The sequence below is a fragment of the Sus scrofa genome, chromosome 6 (assembly GCF_000003025.6).
Source record: "Sus scrofa isolate TJ Tabasco breed Duroc chromosome 6, Sscrofa11.1, whole genome shotgun sequence".
NCBI classification, from domain to species: domain Eukaryota; kingdom Metazoa; phylum Chordata; class Mammalia; order Artiodactyla; family Suidae; genus Sus; species Sus scrofa.
The window spans coordinates 89,336,197-89,361,949 of NC_010448.4; the positions used below are offsets into that span (position 1 = coordinate 89,336,197).

Consider the following 25,753-nt stretch of genomic DNA (forward strand, 5'->3'; position numbering starts at 1 on the left):
AAGGATCCGGCGTTGCCGTGAGCTGTGGTGTAGGTTGCAGACACGGCTCGGATCCCGCGTTGCTGTGGCTCTGGCTTAGGCCGGTGGCTACAGCTCCGATTCAACCCCTAGCCTGGGAACCTCCATATGCCGCGGGAGGGGCCCAAGAAATAGCAAAAAGACAAAAAAAAAAAAAAAAAAAAATTCTGTATGAGATTCCAAAATAAAATATTTTAAAAAAAGATTTATATTATTTTTTCTTTTCTTTTCTTTCTTTCTTTCTTTTTTTTTTTCTGGCCAGACCCAGGACATGGAGAAGTTCTAGGGCCAGGGATTTAACCTGTGCCACAGCAGTGGTAACTCCAGATCCTTAACCTGCTGAGCCACCAGGGAACTCCTAAAAAGGTTTATATTATTATTATTTTTAAAAAGTATTCTAGGCAGAGGGAGTAGCCTGTGCAAAGACCCTAAGGTGAGAGAGTACCTGTGTGGGTGAAGAAAACACACTCAGGGCACTGGCGAAGAAAAGGCAGGTGGTCTCCCACATGATGGTTTGACTTCTAATTTTTCAACTTGCTGGTGATGTGAAAGGAATATGCATTCAAGTAGAAATCGTACTTTGAATTCAGGATTTTGATCTTTTTCCAGGCTAGTAATAGGGGGTGCTGACGTCTCTTGTGATGCCAGGCGCTGGCAGCAACCAGCCGTGCTGCACGGCTCCTGGTCAGCCGTGCAGGCACGAGGGTAAACAACACATCCACTTGTAACCATTCTGTACCCACGTAACGATTCTGTTGTTCACCTTCAGTACAGTGTTCAGTAAATCACATGAGGTATTAAACACTTTATTATAAAATAGACTTTGTGGGAGTTCTCATTATGGTGCAGTGGAAACGAATCCGATTAGGAACCATGAGGTTGAGGGTTCGTTCGATTCTTGGCCTCACTCAGTGGGTTAAGGATCTGGCGTTGCCTTGAGCTGTGGTGTAGGTTGCAGACACAGCTCAGATCTGGTGTTGCTGTGGCTCTGGTGTAGGCTGGCAGCTGCAGCTCCAATTAGACCCCTAGTCCAGGAATGTCCATATGCCGCGGGTGCGGCCCTAAAAAGACAAAAAAAAAAAAAGGCAATAAAATAAAATAAAATAAAAAAATAAATAAATAAATAAATAAGATAGGCTTTGTGCTAGGTGATGTTGCCTAACTCTCAGCGAACGTCCGTGTTCTGAGCACATTTAAGTTGGGCTTGGCTAAGCTGTTATAGTCACGAGATTGAGTGTACTATTAGCTTACAATGCGTTTTTTTTTTTGTTTTTTGTTTTTGGTCTTTTTGCCATTTCTTGGGCCGCTCCCGTGGCATATGGAGGTTCCCAGGCTAGGGGTCCAATTGGAGCTGCAGCCGCCGGCCTATGCCAGAGCCACAACAACTTGGGATCCGAGCCGCGTGTGCAACCTACACCACAGCTCACGGCAACGCCGGATCCTTAACCCACTGAGCAAGGCCAGGGGTCGAACCTGCAACCTCATGGTTCCTAGTCGGATTCGTTTTAACCACTGAGCCACACGACAGGAACGCTTACAATGGGTTTTAAGGGAAGGTAACCTTATCCCAATCTGGCGAAGATGTATAAAGGGAACGCCTTGGTATTTATTACCTGCCTAGAATGCACCCTCCTTCTTTAGGGAACAACACCCCATTTTCCTTTGGGGAGCTACCCCTTCCCCACCCTCCTTCCTTCCTCGGGGAGGGAGGTGGCTGAAGGCCCAGGCCCCGCCAATCAGAGGAGCTCACATCAAGCAGCAGGGCCATGGAGACAGAGTCCTGGGGTCCAGGGCTGGCAGATGGGGTGAGGACCTGCTGGGGGAGGAAGCCAGCCCCTCTGAAGGTCTAGTTGAGACTGGAAATAAAGTCTTGGTCTGAACTTTTAATCCCTCCCTGGCTTAGTTATACTGGCTATAAGCTCTCCTTTGCTTGAGCCAGGTTGAGTTGGGCAGCAGCATCGGCATTACCGGGGAATTTGTCAAACTGTGTATTCTCAGGCCCAACCCAGACTTACCAAATCAGAAAGTCTAGGGTGGGGCCCCAAAATCTGTCACTGAACAGGTGTTTCTGAGGCACACTCGTTGAGAGCCACTGGAGAGTGCAGCAGAAGAATCAATACACTTTTCATTTCTACTCCCAAGTGGCTCTGGGGATAGCAACTGAACAAAGAGAGAATTTTCAGCTGGGTATATTTTTGTGTGTGTGTCTTTTTAGGGCTGCACCCACGGCATGTGGAGGTTCCCAGGCTAGCAGTTGAATAGGAGCTGTAGTTGCCGGCCTACGCCACAGCCATAGCAATGCGTTTGGGACCTACACCCAGCTCACTGCAAGGTACTTAACCCACTGAGAGAGGTCAGGGATTGAACCCTCATCTCATGGATACTAGTTGGGCTCATTAATCGCTGAGCCATGGTGGGAACTCCTGGGTATTTTTTTTCTTCCTTTTTTGGCTGCATCCACAGCATATAGAAGTTCCCAGGCCAGGGGTCGAAAATCTGAGTTGCCACAGAGACAACGCCAGATCCTTAACCCATTGTGCCACAGCAGGAACTTCTCGGCTGAGTATTTTTTTATTTGATTGTTGTTGTCTTCTCATTACATTTGTTAAAAATGACTTGGGTCTGGCTTGAGAGATAGTGTGTCAATTCCTTAGTTGTTGTACACTATTATTTTTTTTTCACACTTGTGTTCAGCCTAAAAGAGTGAAAATAAACATAAAGAAATCCAAAGTACCAAGTTTACCATCTTGGCATCCTGTCTGTCTATGGAAAAGTTGGGACTATAATCCCACACTCAGTCATTTCACTCAAGCTTTGCCTCCTTGGTACCCAGTCTTGAGCTGGGCTCCAAGGCATAGACTGGGCCTCTGTCCTGCCTATCTCTGTGTCAGAGAACACATACAGTCCACTAATAACTAAAATTTGGGGGTCCTAAGGGTTAGAGTCTGCTCCAGCATGAACCTGGGCTGTACCATTTTCAAGTTCCTTACCAGTGCACAGCCCTGAGTTTGGGTCCAGGCTCTGCCACTTACCAGCTGTGTGATCTTCAACAAATCACTTAGCCTCTCTGGGTCTCAGGTTCCTCCACTGCGAAATGAGTATAATAATTCCCATCTTGCAGGCTTGTTTTTAGGATGGAGGAAATGTATGTAGCCCAGTGGTGCCATTCACTAGCTGTGTGACCTTGACAGGTGAATTAGCCTCTCTAGCTTGTTTCCTGTCCTATAATATCAATAGTACAAACCTCACAGGGTTGTTGTGAATTATTTAAAGGTTATTTAAATCCTTACCACAAGGCGGCATGATAGGAAGCACTTGGGCAATGTTAGCTGCTATTGCTATTATTAAGCACAGAATACAGGCCCAGAGCACAGTAGATGCTCAATAAATAATGACCACTGTCAGGAGTTGTCTGGTGGCCTAGTGGTTTAAGGGTCTGGCATTGTCACTGCAGTGGTGACCAGGTTTGATCCCTGGCCCTGGTACTTTTCATGCTGTGGGTGCAACCAAAAATAAAAATAAATAGGAGTTCCTGTCGTGGCGCAGTGGTTAACGAATCTGACTAGGAACCATGAGGTTGTGGGTTCGATCCCTGCCCTTGCTCAGTGGGTTAACGATCCGGCGTTGCTGTGAGCTGTGGTGTGGGTTGCAGACACGGCTCAGATCCTGTGTTGCTGTGGCTCTGGTGTAGGCTGGCAGCTACAGCTCTCATTAGACCCCTAGCCTGGGAACCTCCATATGCCGCGGGAGCGGCCCAAGAAATGGCAAAAAGACAAAAAAAAAAAAAAAAAAATATATATATATATATATATATATATATATATATATATATATAAATAAGGAGTTCCCGTCGCGGCTCAGTGGTTAACGAATCTGACTAGGAACCATGAAGTTTCAGGTTGATCCCTGGCCTCACTCAGTGGGTTCAGGATCCAGCATTGCTGTGAGCTGTGGTGTAGGTCGCAGACGTGGCTCGGATCTGGCGTTGCTGTGGTTCTGGCGTAGGCTGGTGGTTACAGCTCCAAATAGACCCCTAGCCTGGGAACTTCCATATGCCGTGGGTTCGGACCTAGAAAAGACAAAAATAAATAAAAATAAATAAATATAAAAATAAATAATGGCTGCTGTTAGTACTTAGTTTCCATCTTAACTTGAAGACAACTCTGACCTAACAATAGCTAATGCTGCTTTCAGCTTCTGGTTTCTGGTTACTTCAGGGTCTCTACTTTACTGATGCTTTCAGGGAATTTACTGTGCTGACGTGGGGTTGATGCCTTTTCTGCCAATTCATCCTGGGTCAGACTCCAAGTGCTAGCCTCTCTCAAGTCTCAGGCTGTTTGTTCTTGGCTTGTTCTCAGCATTCTTTGTTCTGGCTTCACGTTCCATTCCCAGGGCCCAGCTCATGGACAGAGTCAGTCAGACCAGAATTAAGTCCCAGCCCTATTACTCACTAGACAGAGGATCAATTTATCTATTTATTTATTTATTTATCTATCTATTTATTTACTTATTATCTTTTGAGGGCCACACTCAGGCTAGGGGTCGAATTGGGGCTGCAGCTGCCGGCCTACACTATAGCCACAGCAATGCCAGATCCAAGCCACGTCTGCGACCTACACCAGAGCTTACGGCAACACCAGATCCTTAACCCACTGGGCAAGGCCAGGGATCGAACCTGCATCTTCATGGATACTAGTCTGATTTGTTACCACTGAGCCACGACAGGAATTCCTAGACCGAAGATTTAATACAATTTTCTTGTCTGTGAAGTGGGACTAATCGTGCCTATCTTGCAGGGTTGTCTAAAGATTAAACCAGCGTGGTGCCTGTCATACAGTGGGTACTCAATCAATGTTAATTTTCTTTTCTGTCACCCCTCCCTATGGAGTAAATCCCATAGTTATTCTGAACCAGGGCAGTGATCTGTAAAAAGGGGCAATGACCTTTCCTACCTGAGGCGGAGACTGCCACTCTCCACACACTAAGCACTCTCCTTTTCTTCTTTACTATTTTGACTTTATTGGGGTGGCAGAAAACAATGACATACCAGATAAAGATGACATATTCTTGCCTCCCTTGCAGCTAGTTGGCACCGTGTTCCTATGTTTTGGCCAATGATGAAAGAAATACCAGGAGCAGGTATGGGTTGAGTTGTGTCTGCCCCCAAAAGATATGTTAAAGTTCTAATGCCTAATATCACAGTGTGATGCTATTTGGAAAATACCGTCTTTACCCAGGTAATCTAGTTAAAATGAGGTCATTCAGGTGGGCCCTGATCCAAGATGACTGGAGTCCTTATTAAAAGGGGAAATTTGGTCACAGAGACTGACAGGTACCCAGGGAAGATGCTGAGAAGACACAGGGAAAAAAGAATGTCTAATTGTGTATGACTGAGTCACTTTGCTGTATGGCAGAAATTGGCACAACATTATAAATACTTTAATTAAAATTTAAAACAATTTTAAAAAGGCACAGTGAGAAGAAGATAGCTGAGTGATTGGGCGATGCATCTACAAGACAACAAAGAGCAAAGATCGCCAGTGGACACTGGAAGCAGGAACGGGCAAGGAAGGATTCTCCTCTAGGATCATTAGAGAGAGTGTGGCCCTGCCCACACCTTGATTTTGGAATTCTATCCTCCGGAACTGTGAAACTATAAATATCTGCTGTCTTGGAGTTCCCGTCCCGACTCAGCAGAAATGAATCTGACTAACATCCATGAGGAGGCAGGTTCGAACCCTGGACTTGCTTAGTGGGTTAAGGATCCAGCGTTGCCATAAGCTGTGGTGTAGGTTGCATACGTGGCTCGGATCCTGAGTTGCTATGGCTGGGGTGTAGGCCAGCAACTACAGCTCCAATTGGATTTCTAGCCTGGGAACCTCCATACGCCTCGGGTGCTGCCCTAAAAAGCAAAATAAATAAATAAATAGGTATCCGTTGTCTTAATTCACCCAGTTTTTGGTAATTTGTTACAGCAATCCTGGGAAATTAGCATGTGGAATTTGGAAATGGCTGCTTCCTCCTGCTGGAACATGCAGGGTTGGTGTTTAAAATATTTAAAAATCAGTATAGAGATGGGCACTGATCAATCAGAAAGGACACTGGCTATAAATAATTTGTCTGGTTACACTCACGTGTACTGATTAAATATTAGCTCTAGGAATGTGCTGGCACCCTTGCAGCCATTTTGGACCATGAGACTAAAAGCCAAGCAGTGAGGAAGGTAGATTTGAAAGAGAGGAGGCATCTTGGTTCCTGATGATGTTGTGGAACTGTCACACCAGATTTGGACTGCCCACCTCCAGTGTTATACTACTTATACAGTAGAGTAAATCTGTTTATGGCTTTATTACTTTTTTTTTTGGCCTCACTATAGCATGTGGAAGTTCCCCGCCAGGGATCAAAACTGTGCCTGTGCCACAGCTGCAGCAATGCCAGATCCTTAACCCACTACACCACATGGGAACTTTTTTTGGGTCTTTTTGTCTTTTTAGGGCCGCACATGAGGCATATGGAGGTTCCCAGGCTAGGGAATCTAATCCGAGCTGTAGCCACCAGCCTACATCACAGCCACAGCAACTCAGGATCCAAGCCGAGTCTGCAACCTACACCATAGCTCACGGCAACGCCAGATCCTTAACCCACTGAGCGAGGCCAGGGATCAAACCCGCAACCTCATGGTTCCTAGTCGGATTCATTTCCACTGTGCCACGACAGGAACTCCCACATGGGAACTTCTGATGGCTCAATTACTTTCAACTTTTCCCTTTTCCTCAGCCAAACCTAAATTTAACTGATATCCAATCAGATGAAATACTAGGAAGCTAGAATGAAATGATGAACAGGAAAGTATTTTACAAACACTCCAGCTCTATGCACATATAAGACATTTTTATTGTTGCAGCATTTGCAATTGCAATTATTATTGGCTTAGGAAGAATAGGTTGAAATTGACTAATATGATTCTGGCCAAAGATCAAAACCTCTTTGTTCTGCACCAGCAACATGTTCTTGAGGGCTCTGCATAGCATTCGTGGATAACAGTGCCATGAGAGACTAGCAGGAAAGGGGCCACCAGCCTTTGGACTGGATGCCAGCAGGATGACTGCGTGACTTTTTTTGATCTGGGGTCTGAATGCTCAGCCTCTGGTTGGCAATTAAGCAAGAAGGTTAAAGACCAGGCTAGAGATTTTCAATTTGAGCTCTACTCTTACTTGCTGTGTGATCCTGGGTAAGTTACTAAACTTCTCTGAGTCTCAGATTCCTTATCTGTAAAGTGGGGACAATTATAGCCCCTATGACATAGGGTTGTCATGGAGATTCAGTGACATCATATACCTAGTAGGGAAAGAGATAACGCCACAGCTTACTTGTATCTAGTCTGGGAGACAGATTTTTCTGCTCTACTACAGATTACACATGGACAGATTGGATTATGGTTTGTTTCTTTTTACCTTTATTGATTCATTCAGTAAGCATATCGAATGTGCCTATTATGTGTCTACTATATGCCAGGTGGTGAAAAGAGCTAGTGAGGCAGACTTAGGCCATGGCATCCAAATAAAATCAGCGCAAAGAATGATTTTTAAAAAAATAGAGCCAAAGTTTGTTTGGGTGCCTCTCCCCTCCTCTTACTGTTATCTCTTCTTTTTTTTTTGCCTCTTCTAGGGCCGCTCCTGTGGCATATGGAAGTTCCCAGGTTAGGGGGTCTAATCGGAGCTGTAGCCGTGGGCCTATGCCACAGCCACAGCAACGCCAGATCCAAGCCGCGTCTGCATTGCGACAGGTCATGGCAATGCCAGATCCTTAACCCACTGAGCAAGGTCAGGGATCAAACCCGAAACCTCATGGTTCCTACTCGGATTCGTTAACCTCTGCGCCATGACGGGCACTCCTGTTATCTCTTCTTGAGGGCTCTCTTTGAGGTTTTTGCCATGGCCACTCTGGTCTACTCCCTCCCTGTCAGCAGATGCTTGTTCTTAGGAGAACTTCAGTCACTAATACCATGATGCAAATGGCTACAGATCTCTCGAAGCCTTGGCCTGAAAATGACCCCTCCTGTGAGGGTGACTGCCTCCCGTGCTGTTCCTGTGCATAGGAAGCAAGAACGTTCCAGGCAGAAGGGCCCAGAGAAATCTTTCAGCACGAACAGTTTCAGTCCACAGGGAGAAATAAAGCCAGGTAGAAGTGGCGTCAGTAGGATGGTCCAACCAAGGACATCCAGCAGTTATGTGGCCAGGCCGTGGCGGTCAGAAAATGGCTCTTCTAGACTCTGTGGTCACTGCTCTATACCATCTGTGTGCTGAGGATGCTTTGATTAGATTGTGTGGGGTGCCCTAAGGAGATACAGACACAGAACAAGAAGTGCCTCTGGCTTTCAAGAAGCCTACAGCTCAACAGGGGATATGAACACATATGTTAGACCAGAAGCCTCACTGATTGGAAATGCTGCCTTCACCGTATACCAAACTTTTTCAATATGCATGTTCTAGACTCTATTCTGTTCTACAACTGTCTCTTCCTGTGCCAGCACCATGCTGTTTAAAAGACCAGAACCGTATAAAATAGAGGGTGTCCTCTTTCTTCTTTTTCAAGAATGCTTGGATGTTCTTGTACAATTATTGTTTCAGATTAACTTCTGAATTAGCTTTTGAGTAGTACAGAGAGTAACTCTTACTGAACACTCTTTTTTTTTTACGCCAGGCACTGGGTGCTCTGAGAAGCCAGGCACTCAGTTCCTGTCCCTGGAAGCTCACAGACTAGCTGGGAAGTGTAACCCAACAAGAAGTGTAAAACAACAGGAATCTCACACCATGGGTGACAAAAGCCAGAAGAGTGAAGAGTCCATACAAATATAAGTGTTGAGAGTTCCACCGCTCCTCCAGGCTAGGAAAGTCATGGGAGGCTCATCAGAGGAGGTGACATATTGGACTTTGATGGATGTGCAGGAGCAGGAGTTCATGAGATGTAAAAGATAAGAAATGATTTGAGTTAAGGAAGTCAGAGAACGCTTCTCGGAGAAGGAGACACATTTTATTTGAGGAGTAGGAGTTTGCCAGATTCAGAAGGTAGGATGGAGGGAGGGGTTGCCCCGAGCTGGGAAAGTCACAAGAAGGAATTCTGAGACCATTTCATCTGGGTTTTGAGTTGGAGGAATCAAAGAAGATGCTGGAATAGTCAAATAAAAAGGATTTTATTAGGAAGGTAATACAAGGAAATATCATTTGACCTCGGCTTCCAGGGAGGAGTGGGCAGTTTACCGGTTTAGAGAGGAGAGGCACCGTGAAGCTGAGGTAGTCCCAGAAAAGGCGGAAGCAAACAGGAAACCTCCTTGGCTTCCTCCTTACTCTAAGATCCAAGATTTAGAAGCTAAGGGTCCCACCGTGTAGATGGTCGGATTCTGAGCTGGCGGCGCTGCAGTTCTGACTTCCCAGTGTAGGATAGCGGTGGAGGGGGCTCGGCAGGATTGAGGATCAGCCTTCCGGAGCGGACCCCGGAGCTGAAGGCTTTATGTCGGAATCGACCAATGGGATGCCGGCACCCAGTTGCCAAGGCTACGGAGGGTGGCCGAGCAGAGGCGGGGCCTGGATGCCAGGGGCGGGGTCTGGGCGGGGCTTATATAAGCGGGCTGCGGGCAGAAGGCGGGGCGTGGGGTCAGTGGCTGCTGGGCGGGCGGGGCGCAGGCCGCGGGGCCCGAGCCTGGGGGAGCGAGCGAGCGGAGGCGCAGAGGATCCGATTCACTCGCTGGGGAGACCTATGGGCCGAAGCCGTGTAAATGCGTTTTAAGGCGAGTGCGGGGAGTGGCTCGGGGAGCCTGGGGAGCGGGCGCTCGCGGCTCCAGTGCTGACCTGCTCCCCGGCCCCTCTTGCCTCCTCTCAGCAGGGGCCTCGGCTCCGCAACTGCCACTCCTTCTCGGGGTGTTGCACAAGTTTCGAGGTTACCGGTGACCCCCCCTAGCAGCGCGCCTGGTTCTGGCCCCCGCGAAGGAGGACGGGGCTTGGTAAGCGGACCTCGGAGGGCGGGACCTCGGCCCTGCACTCAGGAAGGCTCACCTGGGCAGAATTTCAGCCTTGGGTTCTTGCCTGGGAGCCCGGGACCCCCACCCACCAGGTGGAACCCCCATGCACGCTTAGAATACTAGCATGTCAGGACCAGCCCGACCCCCATTTCGAAACGGTGAAACTGAGGCTCCGAGAGGGAACGAGGCGTACCCAAGGTCACGCGGCAAGAGAGCAGACCCTAACCTCAGTTCTCGAGTGGAGACTCCTAGGTGGGGCCAAGCGCAGCCACTTCAGGTGGGCGTGGTCAGGATGGCGGGAGGCACCTGGAAATTTACCTACTCGGCTTTCCTGCTCCTTTCTCTCTCTTTCTTTCCCTTTTACTAAAACTCGAATTTCAGAACTGGAAAAGATCACCAAAACAATTCGTCCATTTTACAGATGGGGGACTGAGGCTCAGAGAGGCAATGACATCTAGACAGATAATGCCTTGTCCCGGTCCAGGATTCTTACTCGTCCCAGCTAACCTAAGCTCCCCAGGCTTGTGCTGAGGGCAGGGTGTGACAGGACGAGGCGCCCTGGCCTGGGGAGGTGAGGGGCGCAGCCAAGGCCAGGCCCCCAGCGGCCCCCTCACTCTCCCCCGCAGTGTGTTGCATACTTTCTAAGGCGGCCGGAGGCATCGGCAGCTCCATCCAGCCCACCGGCTCCTCCTCCTCGGCATGGCTGGCTACCTGAGTGAAACGGACTTTGTGATGGTGGAGGAGGGCTTCAGCACCCGAGACCTGCTGGAGGAGCTCACTCTGGGGGCCTCACAGGCCACCACGGTGAGGGTCTGGGAGTGGGGGGGTGGGCCCTCTGTTCCCCCAGCAGGCCCAGCTGCCCCTTAGGGCCCTCATCTTCTTTCACTTATTTGGTATTCAGTCCTTGGTATTTGCGAGAGGCTCATTTTATCTCCAAATTCCTGGTCCTTGCCCCTAAACCTGCCCCTCCTGTGTCCCCCGCCTTCATAAACACACCACCATCACCTGCCCAGCCCTCTAAGTCAGGAACCTGGGAGTCCTTACATCCCCCTCCCACAGCTGGGCACCACTAAGCTCTGTGGATTCGGCCTCCTTAAATTACCCTGCCATGTGCGCTTCTGGAATTTCACTTGGTAGTTTAGGCCTCATATCTCTAAAGGCTCCCTAATCTTTTCTTTCCCTCACTTCACTCCTTTCAACTTTATCATAGCTCTGCTCAAAATCAGAATTCTTGGGAGTTCCCATTGTGGCTTAGTGGGTTAAGAACCCAACTAGTATCCATGAGGACGCCGGTTCTATCCCTGGCCTCGCTCAGTGGGTTAAGGTTCCGGTGTTGCTGTGAGCTGTGCTCTGGGTTGCAGATGCAGCTTGGATCTGGCATTGCTGTGGCTGTGGCATACGTATGGCAGCAGCTACAACTCTGATTTGACCCCTAGCCTGGGAACTTCCATATGCCACAGGTTCGGCCCTAAGAGGCAAAAAAATAAAATGAAATAAATTTAAAAAATAAAATAAAAATAATAATAATAATCAGAATTCTTCGGCAGTTTCCCTCTGCCGACAGGATCCAAGTCAGAACCCTCTGCCTTCATAGCCCCATGTCTGACTTTTCCCACAGTATATATTATCTTCCATCAGAGCTGGGCCAGTCTACTCATATTTTCCAGTGATTCCACGTGCTCCACCATCACTCCTTTGCCCAGGCTTCTCCCTGGAACACCCATCTCCCAGCCTCTCTTTCTTACCTACTTTCATTCATTGCTTATTACTCATCTGGGTCACCTTTTCCTGATTACCCCAGGCAGATTTTGTATTTTCCTCCTCCATAGCCCCCACTGCATTTTGTAGAAACTCCTGTTTAGTATTTACTGAATGGGCTTGTAATTGCTTAAAGGGTTAGTTCTCATCCAGACCGAAGCCCTTTCAGAACTAGAGCCCTGTCTGGTCTTTTCTGTACCTTACTTAGCATACTTGATAAGTACACTTAGTCAGACACCAAGTGGGCATCAGTAAAAAAAGTGTTGCATAGAAGGGAAACTGCATCCCAGGAAAGGGTTAAGTCATGTGGTCTCACCCATGGCCACACACATGTTCAGCCCTCCACAGCCAGTTGTCCAAGGGCATGGGTGCCATGGCAGTGGGACTACCTCAAGACTTCATTGAAAGCCAGTGACTGTAGGCTCTAGCTTTGGTCTTCAAGGAATTAATGTTTTTCTGGAGGAGGCATGTATGTATACACAGCTCTGTTACTTTGGAAGTATGTACAAAATGCAATGAGAGCATTAAAGGCAGAGTTGCCTTATTGGTTTGGGAAAAAGCAGGGTTTCAGCTAAATCTTGAAGGTAGATTAGGAATTTGCCAGACAGTTGTGGGGGAAGGGTATTCTACATGGACGGCAGGTGGGAATGAAGGCTAGGATAGAGCTGGAGTTTGAGCTGCCCTGAGGGGAGGAGCTGGAGCTGGATGGCAGAGCCTGGGATGTACTGTAGGCTTGGGGAGGGAGCCCCAGAGAACTTTAAGGCAGGAGGCTTGGGAGGTCCTTGGGTGGGGTCTCATATTCACCCTTGTTGTTGTACAGGACAAGGTTGCTGCCTTCTTCTTGGCCGACCTGGGTGCTGTAGTGAGGAAGCACTTCTACTTTCTGAAGTGCCTGCCACGAGTCCGACCCTTTTACGCTGTCAAGTGCAACAGCAGCCCAGGCGTGCTGAAGGTCCTGGCTGAGCTGGGGCTGGGCTTCAGCTGTGCCAATAAGGTGAGCCCCTGCCCCCCACTGGTGCACTGACCCTCGCTGCCTACTGAACACACACGTGGCCTGGCTGCTGTGGGTGGACCTGAAGCAGAGGGACCTGTAATTGGCCCCTGCCCTCCTGGGAAGGGCCACCCATGTGAGAGGGGTTTAAGGGATGAGGGAGGGAGAAACAAGCTTAGAATTTGCCAGCCTTGACGTTCCAAATCAGAACCATGTTCATCCCTTGGTAGGTGGGTCACTTTTTTTTTTTGTCTTTTTGACTTTTCTAGGGCCACTCCCACGGCATATGGAGGTTCCCAGACTAGGGGTCTAATTGGAGCTGTTGCTGCTGGCCTATGCCAGAGCCACAGCAATGTGGGATCCCAGCAGCATCTGCGACCTATACCACAGCTCACGGCAACGCTGGATTGTTAACCCACTAAGCAAGGCCAGGGATCAAACCTGCAACCTCATGGTTCCTAGTTGGATTCGTTAACCACTGCGCCATGACGGGAACTCTGGGTCACCTTTTTAATGGATTTGCAGACTTCTCAGCACGTGTGTCCCTTGGTAGGTGGGTCACCTTTTTAATTTTGGATTTGCAGATTTCTCAGCACAGGACTATACGTGGTATGCTTCCAATTAAAACCAAACCAAACCAAACCAGCTTTTTTAATCATTGGTTTTGTTTTTTCTTTTATAATCTTAATAAGTGACTGTACATTTTCTTAACTAATCCTTTTAGAGTTTTGTTGTTGCCAGTTCTGCATTTCTAATTTGATGGACACTGTTGTCTTAATACCCTCCTGCTCTCTTACTTTGCTTATTTACTCTCATTCTCTGAAACTCCCGCACTGTGCTAGACACTGCGAAGTAGAGCTGGCAATACAGTGTGGAGTGAAATAGACTTTTTGGTCCTTGAGTTGAAGGCTTCACTTTTCTATTTTCCTTTTGTTCTGACTTCATAAAAGCCTTTAAAGCTATAAAGTTTTCTCAGCGTACAGCTCTGGACATACTTATTCATTCAGCAAACATTTACTGAGCACCTGCTGTGAGGCCAAGGACTTTCCTAGGTGGGGATTTAGCAAGGGAACAAAACAAAGCAAAAAAAAAAGCCCTTCCTTCGTGGCGCTTGCTTTCTAAAGAACAGACAAGTTAAATGATGAAAATCTATGGTATTTTGGATGGTAAAAGCTGTGAAGAAGATTAAAGGGGGAAAGGGAAGTGGGGGAGAGACGTGAATGTTGGGAGAGAGGATTGTGCTCTGAGATAGTTTGGCCAGGGAAGGCTTCACTGAGATTTGAACGAAGGTCTGAAGGAAGCAAAGGATCCAGCCAGGTGGATAACCAGGGGAAGAGCAGTCCAGGCAGAAGGACCAGCAAGTGCAAAAGCCCTGAGGTGGCAGCAAGCCTGGTGGGCATTTAGTTTGTGATATTATTATTACTGTTATTTTTTAATGATTAGTCATGATTATTTTGAGGAAGAACCCCTTTTAAGCCCTGGTCAGCAATATAGCTGGGTGTTGTGAGGAGGATTCTAGAAAGGGATTCTGGAGGAAACAGAAGGAGAGCTTGCCTGGGCAGGATACAGGGATGCAGGGATTCCAGCGGGGAAAGCAGTGTGCACCATAGTGGAACACACAGATTCGCCTTTATCAGAGATGCATGTTAACGTCCTCATGGTCAATGGGCCTCCTTCGTGTCACCTGCAGGGCCCCTTTGCTTCAGCTCTTGCTCTGCACACCTAGTTTCATGCATGCCCCACATAAAGCTCCTTGAGGTGTCTAAGGGGAGAGATGGCCATTTTGCAGTTGAGGAAACTGGGGGCCAGCTGCAGAGCAGCATACTTGGGAAGTCCTTGGGTCCTTGGTCACAGGGTTAGGATGTCCCCCCTGCAGCATGCTAAGCCTCCACTCTGACTGAGGAGGAAGGGGACTCTTTTCCTGCCCCCTTGGTCTAGGCGTGAAGAAGAGGACTGAAGCCCACTGACTAGAGTCTTCTGCTTCTGAAAACCCAGAGAGGGGGGCACTGTTCTTGGCCCCCAGGGCTGGCCTCCGAAGGGCAGAGCCGTGGGTGCTAGGGCTTAGAAGTCAGTGGAGGACATTAAAAGCATCTCTGGTCTGCCAAGGGATCCAGGCGCTTTGCCAAGCATCTTCTGTACATGATCTCATTTTATTCTGCCACAACCCTGTGAGGTAATTATTAGCATCATGATTCTGACAACAGCCCTGTGAGGAAGCAGGTACCCTATAAGGAAAGGAGGCTTGAGGGACATCAGCGGTTGAGTGATGCACTAGGCAGGGGCCATTTAAGTATGACAAGGTCTCTGACTCTATTGCTGCTGTCTTCTCCAAGGTCCTCGGGAGGGGATGGCAGAACCGGGACCCTTCCCTGTAGGTGGGGTCACGTCGCTCTTGGGTGCATGCATTTACTGAGAGGTGGCTCCTGGAGGCACAGCTTTTCTTGGAAGGCCGAGGCTGCCCTCTTCTGGTGGCTGTAGTGGTGGCCAGGCTGTACGCACCATGGCTTTGCAGACACTGACCTAGGTTTAGGTGTGAGCTGGGGCTGGGTGTACAGCCATGCATGTATCAGACAGGCTCCAGGGTCAAGGCACCCGGCAGGCATTGCACAGGGCTCTGTGCCCCCCCTCCCCCCACCGCTTCCCAAGGACTTTGTCATCTCTCCCGCCCCCTCCCTTGTCCTCTCCTGCTCTTTCCCTCAGCATCCTCCCATCTTCCCTGGACACCACATGGTCCCCTAGCCCAATCCCTTGCTCTGTCTTCATGGCCAACTGAATTGTCTACACTTGCCCGTTTCCACTCCTTAAACCACTGCTCCCTGTCCTCCATTCATCATTTCAAGGAATCTCCTCTTACCAAGTCCCCAGCGATCTCCCGGATCCAGTGAGCACTTTATTTTAAACATTCATTTTGAATTATTCAAATAATACATTGATTTATTTGCAAAAAAAAAGCAGAATATCAGTTTTAGCTCTCCAAAGATAATCGCCATCCTGAGTTCAAGTTTGGTGGGTAACTAGTATTCAAAAAACACTTACCAATATGATCCATAGAAAACATACAAAATGTCTTGTGATTTTGTGAAAAAAAAAAAAAAAAAAAATGTTCATGTGGTCGGTACTGGAACACAATGGCTTTAAATCCAGCAGATTTTGGCGACCTGTCTGTGTTGATGTATTTAGACCTTGTAGGGTACTTTCCTTGGTCCTTCTACTTTTTGTTCTCACCATAAAAGAGGTGGTTATTTTATTTGTTTTTTGTTTTTGCGTGTGTGTGGTGAGAACATTGTACATGAGATCTGCCTTCTTATATTTTTACCTGTGTAACGTGGAATTGTTAACTACGGGCACCGCGTTGTACAGCAGTTCTCTAGAACTTATTCCTCTTGCAGAACTGACAGTTTATGTGCATTGAATAGCAGCTCCCCATTCACAACACGTTCTTTTAAAAAACACAGGCAGGAGTTCCCGTCATGGCTCAGTGATTAATAAATCCGATTAGTATCCATGAGGACGTGGGTTCAATCCCTGGCCTCGCTCAGTGGGTTAAGGATCTGGCATTGCTGTGAGTTGCTGTGTAGGTCACAGACATGGCTCCGATCCCTCATTGCTGTGGCTGTGGCATAGGCCAGCAGCTACAGCTCGATTCGACCCCTAGCCTGGAAACCTCCATATGCTGCAGGTGCAGCCTTAAAAAGACAAAAGACAAAAATAAATAAATAAATAAATAAATAAATAAATAAATAAATAAAATAAAAACACAGGCATACCTTAGAGATATTGCGGGCTGGGTTCCAGACCACTACAATCACGTGAATATCGCAATAAAGCGAGTCACCTGATTTTTTTTGGTTTCCCAGTGCATAGAAAAGTTATGTTTACACTATCCTATAGTCTATTTGGTGTGAAATAGCACTATGTCTAAAAAAACCAACATACGTACCTTAATTTAACAATCCCTTACTATTAAAAATGTTATCATCTGAGCCTTCAGCAAATCATAATCTTTTTGCTGGTGGAGGGTCTTGCCTCGATGTTGATGGTTGCTGATGGATCGGGGTGGGGTTGCTGAAGTTTGGGGCAGCTGTGGTAACTTCTTTTTTTTAATGGCTGTGGCAGCACCTGCAGCAAATGGATGTTCCCAGGCCAGGGACTGAATCCGAGCTGTGACCGACACCAATAGCTGCGGCAATGCCCAGATCCTTTAACCCACTGTGCCAGGCTGGGGGTCAAATCTGTACCTCTGCAGTACCTGAGCAGCTGCAGTTGGATTCTTAACCCACTATGCGACAGCAGGGACTCCTATGGTAACTTCTTAAGATAAGACTCTTCCTTTCACTTGAACACCTAGAGGTCATTGTGGGGTTATTAATTGGCCTAATTTCAATGTTGTTGGGTTGGTGTGTCTAGGGAATAGGGAAGCCCAAGGACAGGGAGAGAGATGGACAATGGCTGGTGGGTTGAGCAGTCAGAACACAAAGCATTTATCCGTTAAGTTCATTGTCTCAAATGAGTGCGGTTTGTCTTCCCAAACAATTAGAATAGTAACATCAAAGATCACTGATCACAGATCACCATTACAAATATAACACTGAAAACATCTAAAATATCACGAGAGTTACCCAGATGTGCCATAGAGACATGAAGTGAGCAAATGCTGTTGGAAAAATGGAGCTAATAGAGTTGCTGGATGCAAGGTTGCCACAAACTTTCAATTTTGTAAAAACCATAATATCTGAGAAGCACAATAAAGTGAGGGGAAATAAAATGAGATCTGCCTATACTCCACAATAACTGTGCTCTTAGTTTTACAAGCTTTGGAAGAGTAGCCAATGAAAGTGGCCACTGCTGTGAGCCTGCTGAGCCTTCTTCCCAGGGTGCCTCTGATGGCTCCTGCACAGACTCAAATTGCAAGACAGCATTTGCTTAGACAGAAATGGCGTAATATGGGGAGAGGGAGGGAGTAGGAGGGATCAGGAGCTTGGGGTTAACAGATGCAACTATTGCTCTTGGAATGGATTTACAGTGAGATCCTGCTCTGTAGCATTGAGAACCATGTCTAGTTACTTACATCTCAACACAACAATGGGAGGAAAAAAAATATGTATACATGTATGTGTAACTTGGTTTCCATGCTGTACAGCGGAAAAAATTAAAAAAAAAAAAAAGAATTCAGGTCATAAATATTCATTAGGGGGAAAAAAGAAAAGAAAAAGAAAAAAGAAATGGCATAATCACCCTCATCCTGTTCTGCCTTTTCTGGAGTCACTCATTCCTCCCCTCTCTGCAGGTCCTGTGTCAGTTCTTCCCGCTCTCTGACTTGGGGAGTTCCTCTAGATTCCAGCTCAGGCTCCCCTCTCTTGTAAACCCTCTGTCTTCTTAGGGGATTTCATCATCTCTCATGGCTTCAAATACCCCCAATATGCCACCACCTCACCCGTTTTGATCTCCAGCCCAAACCCTACCTACCCAGATGCTGACTTTGATGCCACAGGATGCCTGGAACCCAGCCTGTTCAAACACACTCATGATCTTCCCTTCAAGGGGCCCAGGGTCTGCTGGGCAAGGAGTCCCTGCAGGCTTCTTACCCCACACCCCCATGTGCAATCCGTCACCAAGTGTGCCAGCCCTATCTCCAGATCACACCTCTCCCTCTTGTCTTTCTTTCTTTTTCTTTAGGGCCACACTCTTGGTATATGGAAGTTCCTAGGCTAGGGGTTGACTTGGAGCTGTAGCTGCCAGCCTACACCGCAGCCACAGCAACCCTGGGATCCAAACCTCGTCTGTGACCTACACCACAGCTCGCTGCAATGCCACTGAGCAAAGTCAGGGATCGAACCCATGTCCTCATGGATACTAGTCAGTTTTGTTACCTCTAAGCCACGACTGGAACTCCTCCCCTCCCCTAGCATGGCCTGTCATGTTTCCAAGGGCGGTTGTGACTATCTCCCAGAATTCTCCGAGGCCCTTCCTTGGTCTATTTTCACGTGGTTGCTGGAATGATATGCATTAGAACTTACATTCAAAATGCACATCTAGGGAGTTCCCATTGTGGCTCAGTGGGTTAAGAACCTGACTAGTATCCATGAGGATGCAGGTTCAATCCCTGGCCTCATTCAGTGGATTAAGGATCTGGCGTTGCTGTGAGCTATGGCATAGGTTGCATATGTGGCTTAGATCTGGTATTGCTGTGCCTGCGGTGTAGACTAGCAGCTGTAACTCTGATTCAACTCCTTGCCCAGGAATTTCCACATGCCCCACGTGTGGCCCTAAAAAGAAAACAAACAAACCAAAATTCACATCCGATCATGTCTTTTCCTCTCTTGAGACCCTTCAAACTGGTTCCCACGGCCTTCAGGGTCAAATATAAACCCACATCGGCCTTCTTGGTCTCCCCATTAGCTCTGCCCGCCTCCCTCCACCCTCATCTTCCCCCACTGTGGTCACCCCACCCAGGCCACCCCAGCATCCTCTGTCCCTTGATCAAGAATGTGTTCTGAGGCACATTTTTGCTCAACCGCCACATAGGCCGCTTCCTCTAGAAACATTCTTTCCTTCCATTTGAGCCTGGCCAAAGCCTCCTGTGGGGCTCAGCTGAAATTTTTTTTTTAAACTTATATATGTTGATTTATAATATCATTTTGTTTCAGATGTACCACAAAGTGATTCAGTTATACATATATATATAAGAATATATATATTCTTTTTTTGATTCTTTTTGCCATAGTTTATTACAAAATATTAACTACACTCCCTGTGTAGTTATACAGTAAATCCTTATTGTTTATTTTACGTATGGTGGTGTGCATCTGTTAATCTCATACTTGCAATTTATCCCTCTCCTTGTCATCCCCTTTAGCAACCATAAGTTTGTTTTCTATGTCTGTGAGACTGGTTCTGTTTTGTAGATAGGTTCATTTGTGCCATATTTTAGATTCCACCTATAAGTGATATCATATGGTATTTGTCTTTCTCTTTCTGACTTACTTCATTTAGTATGATCATCTCTAGGTTCATCTGTGTTGCTGCAAATGGCATTATTTCATTCTTTTTTTAATGGCTGAGTAGTATTCCATAGTATATGCGTACCACATCTTTTTTATCCATTCCTCTATTGATGGACATTTAGGTTGCTTCCATGTCTTGGCTCTTGTCAGTAGTGCTGCTGTGAACACTGGGGTGCATTTATCTTTTCAAATTAGAGTTTACATCATTTTCAGATGTATGCCTGGGAGTGGGATTGTCGGATCATAGGGTAGTTCTATATATATATATATATATATATATATATATATATATGTTTTGTCTTTTTGCCTTTTCTAGAGCCATTTCCCATGGCATATGGAGGTTTCCAGGTTAGGGGTCTTATCGGAGCTGTAGACCCTGGCCTATGCCAGAGCCATAGCAACGTGGGATCTGAGCCGCGTCTGTGACCTACACCATAGTTCACAGCAACGCCGGATCCTTAACCCACTGAGCAAGGCCAGGGATCAAACCTGCAACCTCATGATTCCCCATCGGATTCATTAACCACTGTGCCATGGTGGGAACTCCTATATTGAGTTTTTTAAGGAACCTCCATACTGTTCTCCATAGTGGCTGCATCTAATTACATTCCCACCAACCGTGTAGGAGGGTTCCCTTTTCTCCACACCCTCTCCTTAGCCCAAATCTCTGACTCTCAGAGAGCTGTCCATCATCCCCCAGACCCAGGTCTCTCCATCCCAGGTTCTCTGCTCTCCTGTGCTTTTTCTCCATGACTCTTACCCATCTGTAATCCTATCATTATGCACTTCTCATTCATTCCTCCCCTCATTTCCATCTGCCGGAAAGCTCCACAGGATCGGAGACTGTCTGCTTTACTCATTCCTTGTTTTCATTAGCACCCGTCACAGAGCCTGACAACTCAATAGATGCTCCAGAGATACTCGTCCATTCAGCCTGGAGGTGTCTTCGCCGTTGAAGTGCTGTGGGTAAGGGCTGGTGTGCCAATGTCAGACAGTCCTAGCTTAGAATTCTAGCTGTGCACTTGGAAGCTGCGTGTCTTTGGTCCAAGCCATTTAAGGCCTCTCTGAGCCACTCTTTCCTGTCTCATGAGATTATTATGAGGATGAAATGAGAATATCTATAAAATTTAATGCAATGGCTGGCACACGGTAACCCCTCAAGGAACAACAATGGGTATTATTTAAATAATTCTAATCACAGCTAAACCACAGATCCCCAAAGTGCTACCATTGCCGCTTCCTCTCACCTTGTGAGTAAAGTGGGGAGCGAGACCACATTTTCATATCTGCTCAGACTCAGAGTCTTTGCAAGCAAGTTGTGATGACAGCAGTTCCAGCTCTGGAGGTGAACCTTTGTGTCTCCCTCTGCTACTCACTGGCTGTGTCACCACAGGCAGATAGGCTTCTTTGAACTCAATCTTGTCCTCTGTGAAGTGTGGCCAATACATATTGCATAGGAGAGTTACAGGCATCGCATGAGATAATGCACATAGCTACCTGGTGCTGAAAAATCGCTACATTAAGGAGTTTCCTGTGGCAGTTCAGTGGGTTAAGAGCCCCAACATAGTGTCCATGAGGATGTGGGTTCCATCCCTGTCCTTGCTCAGGGGGTTAAGGATCTAGTGTTGCTGTGAGCTATGGTTTAGATCACAGATGTGGCTCAGATCTGTCATTGCCATGGCTGTGGCATAGGCTAGCAGCTGCAACTCCAGTCTGACCCCTGGAAACTTCCATATGGGGCAGGTGCAACCGTAAAAAGAAAAAAAAAAAGTTGCTACATTAAAATTACAGTCCTTTTCCAAACTCAGGATCTGAAGATGACCCCGTGTCTCCTATCATGTTTCAAACTTGCCTCCTTCTTGACTTCTTCCTTTGATCGTGGAGAGGCAGGCTTGAGTTTGAAAGTTGGTTCTGCCTCTACTTGCTACACAGCCTCTCTAAGCATGTTTTCTTCTCTATAGAATGGAATACCTGTCTAATACCCCTCTGATGTGGTTATTGTAAGGAGTAAATAAAAAAGTTACTCTATGGAGTTCCCGTCGTGGAACGAATCTGACTAGGAACCATGAGGTTGCGGGTTTGATCCCTGGCGTTGCTCAGTGGGTTAGGAATCTGGCATTGCCGTGAGCTGTAGTGTAGTTTGCAGACACGGCTTGGATCCCACGTTGCTGTGGCTCTGGCGTAGGCCGGTGGCTACAGCTCCAATTAGACCCATACCTCCATATGCCGTGGGAGCAGCCCAAGAAATGGTAAAAAGACAAAAACAAAAACAAAAACAAAAGTTACTCTAAGGCAATCTGCCACACTCAGGCCACTGCCTGTTTCTTTCTTTCTTTCTTTTTTTTTTTTTTTTTTTTTTTTTAGCATCTTATTGGAACACAGACACGCTCATTCACTTATGTATTATCTGGGGTTGCTTTGGTGCTACAAAGGCAATAGAGTAGTTGTACAGAAGCTGTATGGCCCACAAAGCCCAAATGATTTCCTCTCTGGCCCTTTATTTTTGGAAGAAGTTTGCCAGCACCTGATATGAAGCATCTCATCTGGGGGCTGCTTGGTCGGTGCTCAGTGACCACGGCTGCTCTCACTATCATCATCATTGTCATCTGCATCATTAACGCAACAGGCAGGTGGAGCACTGTTCTAGAATGTGAGGAAGAGGAGGCCCCATGGGGAGAGGGCCTTGCCGGAGCCCCCCAGCACAATGCCATGCAGAGGGCAGGTCTCTGGATCTTGGATGACCTGCCTCAAAAGATTCTAGGTCTGGTAAACTTTCCAGTACATCAAGTGATATTCTCTAAAACATTCAACTCTGCCAGGAAAATGTGTCCAAAATCTATTTTCAGGACCTTGCATCTGTATAGTGCCTTTGTGTGAATTAGAAAATGTATCCCTGGAATTCCCGTTGTGGCTTAATGGGTTAAGAACTGAAACATAGTGTCTGTGATGATGCCGGTTCAATCCCTGGCCTTGCTCAGTGGGTTAAGGATCTGGTGTTGCTGCAAGCTACGGGCAGAGGTCATGGATGCTGCTCAGATCTGGTGTTGCTGTGGCTGTGGTGTAGGCTGCAACTGCAGCTCCAATTTAACTCCTAGCCGAGGAACTTCCATATGCTGTAGGTGGGACCATAAGAAGAAAAAAGAAAGAAAGAAAGAGAAAAAAAGAAAATGTATCCCTTCCTGAAAACACTTAGTTGTTATACATAAATATACTGATTTTGTTAGAATAAGGTGCTATACTGTTAGAAGTTCTTTTTTTTTTTTTTTTTTTTTTTTTTTTGGTCTTTTTTAGGGCCATACCTGTGGCACATGGAGGTTCCCAGGCTAGGGGTTAAATTGGAGCTATAGCCGCTGGCCTACACCAGAGCCCAGCAACACAGGATCTGAGCCATGTCTGTGACCTATACCACAGCTCATGGCAACACTAGATCCTTAACCCACTGAGCAAGGTCAGGGATCGAACCTGTGTCCTCCTGGATGCTAGTGGGTTCACTAACCTCTGAGCCATGACGGGAACTCCAGGAAGTTCTAATAAACATGCAGATCTACCATATATTCTCTGAATGGGGCCCCACTCTCCCTAGGATTTGTGCAGTGCACCACCTGCATGACTGTACATGGCAGCCCTGCCTGTCAATGGTGAACTAGCGTGAGTCCTGATTTTTGTATATCTGTTGTCTAAAAGCGAGGCCCACTTCTCATGGACTTCCCCAGGTAGAGCTGTGACTTTGCTCCTCATCTGTGCTTCTTTTGGCCTCCGTGGGCCCAGCGGGCCTGGCACCTTCTCACCACCACCTTTGGGACCCCACAGGCAGAGATGGAGTTGGTCCAGCATATTGGTGTCCCCACCAGTAAGATCATCTACGCCAACCCCTGTAAGCAAATTGCACAGATCAAGTATGCTGCCAAGCATGGGGTCCAGCTGCTGAGCTTTGACAACGAGATGGAGCTGGCAAAGGTGGTAAAAAGCCACCCCAGTGCCAAGTAAGCTGAGAACCACTCATGTGGGAGGCTGGGCTGCAAGGAAGGGCGGAGGGAGTGGGCAGAGTCGGGTTGGGGCTGAGGACCCTGCCCTGGACCCGGCCATGGTCACGGGAGGTTGGAGCGGGCCCTCCTGGACTGAACCCAGGATGCCAGAGCCTGATCAGGACAAAGGTAGGATTACAGCCCAGGCAGAGCAAAGCCCACTGAACTGTGGAGGTCAAAGTCATGGCAGAGAGAGCAAGGGCGGGGTGGTCGGGAAAGTTTCATGAAGGAGGGGGCATTTGAGATGGGCCTTGAGGAGCGGACAGCATCTGGGAATGTATACATAGCACATCCGTGTGAGCTGCGTGAGCAAACACAGGGAGGTTGGAAGCAGCAGGAGACATTAAGCGATAAGAAGAAATTTGGTGTGGCTGGAACATACCATGTGCAAGAGGCTTAGGTGGCAGTGAATGATGCTAGTCAGGGGGCAGGGACCCAATGCCTGTGGGCTTTGGAAAGGGTCTAGGCTGGACCTTTGGCTCAGGCTGTGGCTCTTACTTGGTCATCAGGCACCCCGGGGAGCCAGGGGGTTGGTCGCTCTGGTTCACCCAAAGCGGCTTTCATTTTGTCTGTTGTACACATTGAAGATATCAGGGTTCTCAATAAGACTTTAAAAAATGGTTCCCCTCCATACAAGAGAAGTTGGAAAAGCCTGGTTGGTGTAAAGGCTGATTTGGGGGAAGTAGGGTGGCCCAGGGGAGAGCTGGTGAGGTCGGGACCAGGGCAGGGGTCCAGGGAAAGGCCCAGGGATATTTAGGGAATGGATTGGACAGGATTCAAAGGCTGACTGGCTGTGCAGGGAGAGGAAGGGGTCAGGGGGCCTATGAGTTGGGTAGTTCTGAGCTACCAGGGTTCACACCCTTGACTTAGAGACATGGTTGGGCTGTGGGAGGCAGGGTCCCCCCTGCAGAGGTGCCCTGCGTGTCTCCTCAGGATGGTTCTTGCATTGCCACCGATGACTCCCACTCCCTGAGCCACCTGAGCTTCAAGTTTGGGGCGTCACTGAAATCCTGCAGACACCTGCTTGAAAATGCCAAGAGAACCACATGGAGGTGGTGGGTGTGAGGTGAGTGCCCGGAAGTCCCGCCCACCCCATCAGGCCCACTGCCTCTTTCCCAGGAATTAGTCAATGGTGTGTGAGACCTCCCCCAGGGCCTCCAAGGTGGGGCTGGAATTCTACCCTGTGAGAGTTTCCTCCCTTTAGAAAGAAGGTTTGGGAGTTCCTGTTGTGGCTCAGTGAGTTACAAACTCAACATACTACCCATGAGGATGCGGGTTCGATGGCTGGCTTCGCTCAGTGGGTCAAGGATCCAGCGTTGCCACAAGCTGTGGTGTAGCTTGCAGATGTGGTTCAGATTTGGTGTTGCCGGGGCTGTGGTGTAGGCCTCAGCTGCAGTTCCAATTTGACCCCTTACCCAGGAACTTCCATATGCTGCAGGAGCAGCTGTGTTAAAAAAAAAAAAAAAAAAAAGAGAGGAAAAAAAAAAAAAAGAAGATGGAGGTTTGGAATGTCCCACTGCGCCAGCCCTACAGTCCCCAGAATGTCCTGTCCCTGGAGGTTCTAGGAGGGACCTGGCTTTGCAGGAGTTTTTCCAGCCTGAGGCCAAAGGTGGTCCAGGCACGCCTTGGCTCTGCCTCTTTTCTGGTGGGGATATGCAAGAAGTAAGAGCAATGACTTAATATAGCTTTCTTTGTTCTGGAGTTAGGATGTAGCAGGCACTGTGCTAAATGCTTCACAGACATTATCCTGTAACCTTGTGGGATCTTCACATTATAGCTGGGGAATTAAAGAGGGCAGGCCACACTGCTGACTGAGCTCTACATTGGATCTGGCTGCCTCTGGGGCCCTACCCTTCATCCCAGAAAGCTCAGCCCCAGGGGCAATGTGGGGGGAGGGGAGGGGCACCAAGTGCCAAGGGACCTTGGATCTAGTCTCCTG

General features: G+C 47.7%; 1 protein-coding gene across 1 annotated transcript in view; it reads left to right on the forward strand.

Moving 5' to 3' along the window:
- AZIN2 (antizyme inhibitor 2) overlaps positions 10,664–25,753 on the forward strand; it is a 38,464-nt gene continuing 23,374 nt past the window's right edge. Inside the window, 6 exon segments of the mRNA NM_001123193.2 lie at positions 10,664–10,840; positions 12,615–12,788; positions 23,600–23,772; positions 24,748–24,755; positions 24,758–24,852; positions 24,855–24,880. Coding sequence (NP_001116665.1) covers positions 10,736–10,840; positions 12,615–12,788; positions 23,600–23,772; positions 24,748–24,755; positions 24,758–24,852; positions 24,855–24,880 — 581 coding nt within the window. The 5' untranslated portion in view covers positions 10,664–10,735.